Source organism: Acyrthosiphon pisum, chromosome A3, assembly GCF_005508785.2.
Source record: "Acyrthosiphon pisum isolate AL4f chromosome A3, pea_aphid_22Mar2018_4r6ur, whole genome shotgun sequence".
In the NCBI taxonomy this organism is placed as follows: domain Eukaryota; kingdom Metazoa; phylum Arthropoda; class Insecta; order Hemiptera; family Aphididae; genus Acyrthosiphon; species Acyrthosiphon pisum.
Window position 1 is genome coordinate 17,451,760 of NC_042496.1, and position 8,409 is coordinate 17,460,168.

The 8,409-nt window shown below is 32.4% G+C and overlaps 1 protein-coding gene across 1 annotated transcript; it reads left to right on the forward strand.

Annotated features, from left to right (window-relative positions):
- Positions 1–1,218: 1,218 nt before the first annotated feature.
- On the forward strand, positions 1,219–8,084 carry LOC100573113 (facilitated trehalose transporter Tret1-like). The gene is made up of 3 exons (XM_003247714.3): positions 1,219–1,386; positions 3,878–4,620; positions 7,379–8,084. The coding sequence occupies exons 1-3, from the start codon at positions 1,332–1,334 to the stop codon at positions 7,934–7,936; spliced, it is 1,356 nt and encodes a 451-aa protein (XP_003247762.1). The 5' UTR covers positions 1,219–1,331; the 3' UTR covers positions 7,937–8,084.
- The last annotated feature ends 325 nt before the right edge of the window (positions 8,085–8,409 follow it).

Genomic DNA, 8,409 nt, shown 5'->3' on the forward strand with positions numbered 1-8,409 from the left:
TTTGTCTTTAAACTATCAAACATAATTTATAAATTAAACATTTCAAAATTATCAATTTTTTTTGACACAGGTATGACATAAAACCTAAACCGTTTATTACTATAAATTAGTATTAATTTATTATATACATTTTTTTTTATCTTCACGTATTTATATATTTACCTACCCTATTTTACGACAAGCGTGGTATCTAATCTTGCGCATAATACGTTGAGGGCAACTGGTGCTTTTTTTCAAGGTAATGTTTTTTTTTCGGGGTTGGGAGGTTGATATAAAAAAAAAATGGTTATTTTGAGGGCAACTGGTAGATGCACAAAAATACGTGGAGAATCGAATAATAATAAAGTAATAGGTAAATTAATAATTATAAAATAAAATATTAAATCATACGTTATTTATTTGTGAGTGTAACAACAATTTTTGATGCCTACACATTATCACTATGTAACATTTAAATTATTATTATATCATTGTTATTGATGCTGCGTTTTCTGAAACTTAAAATTGATTATTTACCTCGGAAGAGTAGTACAACATATTTATATATTCATGTACTGATATATTTCATCATTTAACATATATAATAATACACTATTGTGTCAATTTTTTTTATGAACATACCACAGGAGAGCCCTTGAAACGATATGCAGTAACTTTATATTTAAACAACTTTTAAAAGTCTGAACAAGCGTGCGGGACAATAGGCATGGTTATCATTGAACAATAAAGTATATGTTGTTATCATTATGAAGGGTTGAAGAAAAAAAAACATAATGCCTACATTTCTACTTGTATGGTTCTTACATGTAACATTATTATATATATATATATATATATATTTTAGAAAGTCTTTTTTCTCTAAACATATATGATAATATACATTATTTACTTTATGTATAAAAGTTAAATAATATAGATTTTAACATAACAATTAACATTACATTTTAAATACCATTTAATGGTTTATTTTCGCATCACTTATCTGGCCTTAGCATTTTGGTATTCACTAGTTCCTTTTATCATTTAAAAATCCCAAGAAACATATGCAACAATTTTTTTTATTTAGTTTAAAAAACTGCCAATTTAGATCAATAAAGATTGTGTTTAACAGACAGGCTTTTAATTATCCGTACAGTCTTGTATAATTTATTTTACTGGTTATTAGATAGATATTGTAGATTAGTAATCAAACACAATTTTTAATAATCATAACGTTGCCATCGAAATTAAAAATAAATATTTCGTTTATCGTTTTATGATTTTCACATTAATATGTAATAAGTGTACCTATATATTATTATTAATCAGTTAATGTTTTTTTTTCTTATAAAATGACTGAAGGAAGATTCAAAACAGTGTTTTTTACGTTTTCAATTGCTCTAATAGGTATTTATTATTCTTCATAAATAATTTATCAAGACCAAGGTAGGTATAGAAATATAATTATATTTGTTATAATACCTATATAGTCAAGACTCGATATCTTGAAAACCTCGATAACTCTAATTTTTTTCTTGCTCCTAGAAGTGATTTTAAGTTTTATTTGAGGTATATCATTTGAAAAATTCATACGTTGAATTTATTTTTATCCTCCTAGAGATTCGGATTATCAAGACTCAAATTTTTACTATAGTTCATTAAATTAATTTACATAATACAATATTATAATTTGACATTATAAATAGAAATGCATTAATTATAATGATAAAATTCATTGATATATTATATTATATTATTTATCAATGCAGAACATAGCATGTACACGGAAACAAGCAAAATGTAAACTCGCCTCAATTATGATTTTTTTTTTATTTACAAAAAACATTCCTAAAAAACACAATATTAAGCAGCATAATATTATAAGAGTATTTTTTTTTCGAAGCGATCATAGTTTTACAATTTTTTTGATTTAACAAATATTAGAGCATTGTGCAAAGACTGACATATTTATGTAGTTTCATTATATTTTACAACATGAAGGTAAAATAACTAAAACCTGTAGTGATTTCAGGGTTTTGAATCATTTATTCGGGTTTCGGGTGCTGGATGTACTCAGGTATTCAACTACCGGATTAAAAATTGAATAATTATGTCGTTATTCGGGTTTACATGGGTTAATACGGGTGTTAAATCTAAGAAAAATTATAAGGGTGATCACTGATCAAATATGATATGACGTAAAGAATAAATTTATACTACAAGGAAGACATTATTTGGATATCATAAAAATATCCACATCTCCCTGCACAAATTATTGAGCACCTTTGTTATTACTCTAAATAATTAATTCCTAGTTAGTAAAATTGTTTCTCTTAATAATTTGTAAAATAAACAATATTGGGTTTTGAGTTAACCGGGATATTTTTTTCGGGTTTCAATTAAATCGGATGTTTTGAGAAAGAAGTTACTAGTGTTATATGGGTTTCAAGGGTTTGATTTTTAAGGGTTTTAGGGGTCTTACGGGCTCGAATTAATTCGTATGGAAAGCTCTGAGTAATTTTCAAGTTTCAAACAAAGTAAAATATCAACTAAAAGGGCCAATTCTCATGAATTTAAATAGTTCGGTAAACATTTAGTTACACAAAATATATCGAAATAACTTTTAATAAGCTGTTTATTTCGTATTTTATTGATTTCTCAGGAATTTATTTTGGAAAGTTTATAATTTTTTTGTGGCATGCAACAGCTGTGAAAAAGTTAACTGGCATGCGGTCTTATTATCTCTGTATTATAGTAGAAAGAAAATTTCAACTGCAAGGTTGATTTAATATAAAGTGTACCTATAGAGTTTTGTGTATATATTTCGTTAAATTGTTTGTTAATGTGGGTTATCCAGATTCATTTCTCTTTATGGTGTATCCCTTTACTATGGTGGAATACTTACATACAAAAATTGAAATATTTGTCTTGAACTTACTATTTTAATACAGCTTTATATAATCGTTATCTTTTATAAAGCACAAAAACCGTGAATTCCAACACTGTCGATATGTGTTTTCCTATTTCGATTTTATGTCTATATACTAGTAGGTATAATATTATTATTATTAATACAGTCATGTCTGCGATGTCAATTTAATAACAGAATGCAATAGGGTAAGCATTCTTGTAAAGAATACTTTTATTTTGTATTCGAAAAAATGGGCAAAAAAGTGTTCAAAATATGTATTTGAATACTTTTTAAAAATGTTATTCAAATAATTTTTTGAAATAGTCGGAAATTAACGTCAATATAATATAAGCATATTAATATCATACAAACAAGTATTTATAGAACAAATAATAATAATGTTCGTAACAATTATGCAAATAAATAGACTATAATATATTTTTTTTATCATACATTTTAAACTATTTTTTGTGGTCGGAAAAAACTTTTTTTAATAAATAAAATAATACGTATTTGAATGTTTTTTTCTTAAAGTGTTTTAAATATCATTTTAAATTGTTACAAGGCTGCTGTTAATGTTAGCTTATAATAGTAGAAAATAAGCCTACAAAAGTACAAATTGAACTTCAGGTGAATCATATTAACAGTAAACCATAAACATAAACTAATCAAATCATCGAAAAAGGAAACAAAATACAATACCGATTAACTTTTAAAAATAACCGAGTACGGATTCAAAATCAAATGTCCACCACTATCTTCATCCTTAATTAAGCTTCAGAATTAGACAAACAAATTAAATATTTAGTATAAAAAATCGTATTCTTTTCACTGATGAATAATTGTACATATTTAAAGAAAAAATATAAATAACTAATACTATACGCATAACTGTGGCCTTTGTCCTAAAGAAACTCTTAGTTTAATAATAATTTCAATAACGATGATGATTGGGTGTAAGAAGTATATTATTCGTTTCGTTTGCAGCATGTATGGGTTATATGGTATGTGGTAATTGGATCGGATGGTCGTCGCCGGCCACCTACCTGATGAAGCACAACCATACTGAATTGGATGTGACCAATTACGGTATGATGGTCGCCATGTACGACTTGGGCAACCTGATCAGCCCCATACCGTGTGGTTATTTTCTGGGATTATTCGGCAGGAAGCTGACGATCAGCATCATCGGTCCGTTGAACATGCTCGCCTGGATCGCGATTCTCGTCTGGCCGTCCCGGTTGGATGTGCTCTACGCGGCCAGGCTGTTCGCCGGACTTGCCAAGGGGATGACACTCAGTTCCATACCGATATACGTGGGTGAAATAGCCGAGGTCAAGTTAAGGGGTTCCGTGTTGTCCATGTTTCCGATCATGTTGGCGGCGGGCATGCTAGCCATGCAGACGATCGGCCGGGTGTTCGACTACCGACAGCTCAACATGCTGGGTCTGTTTTTCTCGACCGTGTTCACGGTTCTGTTCTTCGTGATGCCAGAAAGCCCGTACTACCTGATGCAGAAAGGTCGACGGGATCAAGCCGAGAAATCGCTCAGGCGTATCCGAGCCAAGGACGACGTTACGGACGAGCTGGAGATGATCGAGAAGACGGTCACCAAGCAGATGCAGTCAAAAGCAACGTACAGTGAGTTGTTCATGAACAAATCCAACCGGAAGGCTTTCGCCATTACGGCGGGGGCTAGCGTGTTTCAGAGGCTGAGCGGCATTAGTCCGGTGAGTAGTATATCGTGATACATTTTTCGTAGAATATTATTATTATACGATTATTTAGAATAATTATTATTATAACGTTGGAAGAGGAAAAATAATTTTACCGGTAGAAAACAACGCGGTGAACGATATCAACATCACCTAAGTTTTAGAGTGTGTAGACGTTATAATATTCATTAAAAATAAGATATATCGTTTGCCCTCCTAATAGTTACCTTTTTGTTTCAGTATTTTATATTTTGGTATATTAGTTGTATTCATAGAAACAAATATTATATAGAATATTATGACTAGGTTTTTTGGGTCGTAATTGCCAGGACAAGGTTTTTACGAAAGAAAATTTTAGAAAAATCCACCGGAAAAGTAGGAAATTTGAATGAAAAAATACAACAGTGGCGCAACAGTATATTATAATATTTAGATTACTATCGGTTAATCCGGCATGTTTGTTGATTCGTATTATTATTTTTTGTATACATTAATGTTTGTGTGTAGATTAGACCTCTGGGAAGAAGACAGGTAAATTTAAAGATGGTTAAATTTGTCTTTTTTTATTCATCTGATATTAGTACGGTTAGGTTAGATTAGGTTAGGATTTTGTATTAATTGATTATATTAATCCACCATAGGTGGAATACGACAAACTTGGTATAACTTTGATAGGTACTTTAGAGTTAAATCATACACTTAGGTACAAACAGCAATATACTGCTGCGACTCAGAATTTCTATTTCGGGCCACGGAAAAGTTAAGATAAATTTTGAACGCCATACTCCGAATATTAAATAACGAATTGAACAAAGTTTGAGTCATATAGGGTTGGTACATTTAAAGGCAAAAAAGTGCATGGGGTCAGCTAGTATTATATTATATATTTTTTTATTCTAAGCTTTAGCTTTCAGAATAAAACTAGTATAGATCTACAATTATAATTTACAAATATACAAACAAGGAACAAGAAATCATTACAATTCAAAGGTCGGAAGATAACATATTATATTAGTAGAATAGGCAGTGAATGTTTGGTTCAAGATATTGAATCAAAATCTAACGCGTTAATAGAGTATAAATCGACACAACACTTGGACACATAGAAAAAATGTATTTATGTACGTAACAATAATTTTACCTCGAAAATCAGAGAACGTTTGGGTACACACACAAAAGACACGTATTGGGCTACAAAAAAAATAACTTTTACATTAATAGATAGGTATTACACGCGTACTGTTATCAAATAAGTTGCAAAAAAAATAAACAATACAAAAAGAAATATTTTTTATTTTCATAGATTTAATATAACACGTAATGATTAACATACTTTTAAATTAAGTTGCGAAAAAAAGTTTTTGGGAGATTAACTATTAAGAGCCAACTCGTGGTGCCTCCTGGGTAACACTAATAGGCTCTAAAAAGTAAAATAGTAAAAAAAAAAATGTTTAAAAACTTTTACTCAAACGACCAACCAAATTTTTTATCTGAGGTATTAATGATGCGCAAACGACAAACTCCAATTAATTTATGGTATCTGAAAAAAAAAAAATGTGTAACTAAAAGTAACCTACCCAATCGTTCTCCCATTTCAGTGGTAAAAATATCGTTATATATACCCAAAAATTTTACGGCCATAATATGTTGTGGATAATTATGAGTTATATAGTTTTGAAATAATATACTAATATACTATAATATAAACTATAATATGCTGTAGGTGGATGAAAAGCAGCGGTAAGGAGGGAACTTAGTGGTGTAGTTAAATAATTTAAATTTGAAATCAATATTAACACGGTTAAGACGGTTTCTGAAGGTGAATTTTGATTCGTCAGTCGTCATAGTTTCTGCAAATATTTTCTTTCTAGGCTGGTTAGGAGAATCTGGAACGACTGGAACCTTGGATGGAAGTTTTTTTTTGGTAGAAAGAAAATAATTTTTTTTTCGTAGATGATTAGTTGTAGCATTCTATAGGATTATATTGTATCGTTCTAATTATTTATAAAAAATTCTTTTGATACGAATATTTTGAAAAAAGTATTATATTTTTTGCGAAACCAGAAATTATTTGCACAATTTTTGAATAAATGTAGGTGCCTACGTATGGATTAGTAATCGAAAACACATACATCTACGATTTACGTGATTTTTAACATCACGTCGCATCACTATTACACAGACATAATGCACCTAGGCGTATTTTTATATAATGTGAAAAAAACATTATATTATATCCATGACGTTTTGACATAACATAATATCCTTCAGTCGCATCCCCGCAATGTCACAATGACATAATATTCATCTTGAAATTCGATTGAACCCTATATTTTATACAATACTTCCGTAATATATTTGATATTTAGTCAGGGAACTATACCCGGGTGGATAATTCAAACATGTATAGTTATTAATGATTATATTTTGTATTTTTTGTATTCGGAAATATTTTTAATGAGTAAAACAATTAGTGATATTCTGACAATGATTTATATACCTACTTTTTGAAAGATTGTTAACCTAACCTATTGTTTCAAACCCGTCCGAGGTTTGTTATGAAATCGAGTAAAACAAAAATAAGTTATTATGCTCCCCCCCCCCTGAAAAAAAGAGCCAATCTCTACAAAATGTATCGCATACAGGAAGTTCAGAATAATGACATTATAACAATACTAAGAATAATAATATTATAATCACTATCATGTGTTTCATATTAATTGAATTTATACATTTGCTAAATCACCGTCATAACAATCTAATCGGTGCGCAGTTCATACACTTCAGCTCGATCACGCTGCCGTCCACCCACTACTGGATGAACCCGTTGGTGGCCGTCATGGTGTTCACCCTGACTAAGAGCGTCGGTAACTTTGTGCCGTTGGTGTTGGTGGACTGGATGGGCCGGAAGCCGCTGATGGTGGTGTCGCACGCCGCGATGGCCCTGGTGACCGCCGCGTACGGCGTCGGCCTGTACGTGGTGGCCAACGGGCCCGAAGACAAACCGTTTGCGTGGTGGCCGGTGGTGTCGCTGTGGGCGTACGCCTTGTCATATTCGCTGGGCGCCGGCACGCTCACGTACACGCTGCTTGGCGAGATGTTCGCGGCCAACGTCAAGACCAGAGCGGCCCCGCTGTGCGTCATGATGTTAGCCGGCGGCTCGTTCGTCCTCGACGGCACCTACACCACCATCGCTCAAGCGTTTGGCGTCCACTCCAATTACTTCATGTACTCCGCGTTCAACCTCATCTGGGCCGTCACCGCCGGCTTCGTCATGGTCGAGACCAAGGGAAAGACCTTTTTGGAGATCGAGGAGATGCTCGCGTCCTGATCGGCGCAGTACGCCATCGCTCGTCGCCGGCGCATGTGCACACCGAACAGTGTTTCACTACGCTCTATACGATGAGTCGACCGCAGAATTGACGATATAATAATATTATGATGTAATGTGAAATATAATAAAATTTTATGGTATCCTATGGGCATTATGGTAGTAGTAGTAGTAGCTGTTGTTGTTGTGCCGCCAGACTTCGCGGGAAAAAAAAAATGACGATAAAATACGACGCACGTGCATTTCGGTTTAAGTGCAATAACTTCTTTAGCAAACGGCTTAGTCAGTTCTTAGGCACGCCCGTGAACAAGAACAATACAGATTTTCAACGCGGTCCAGTGAGGATAGTGGTTTGTAGAATTTTCTTTTTTTAAGTCGCTATAAAAACCGCAAGGTTAACGCCACGGGTTGTGTGTTCCTATTTCCCAGCTCGATTTTCCGGGAACAGGTGATGAGTCTATGCGACTTTGATT

What these genes read in the sequence shown, in the direction of transcription:
- LOC100573113 (XM_003247714.3), top strand. Translation starts at nt 1,332, where the DNA reads ATGACTGAAGGAAGATTCAAAACAGTGTTTTTTACGTTTTCAATTGCT. An exon ending in GTTTTCAATTGCTCTAATAG is followed by an intron (nt 1,387 to 3,877) that starts GTATTTATTATT and finishes TTTCGTTTGCAG; the next exon opens with CATGTATGGGTTATATGGTA. An exon ending in GGCTGAGCGGCATTAGTCCG is followed by an intron (nt 4,621 to 7,378) that starts GTGAGTAGTATA and finishes ATCGGTGCGCAG; the next exon opens with TTCATACACTTCAGCTCGAT.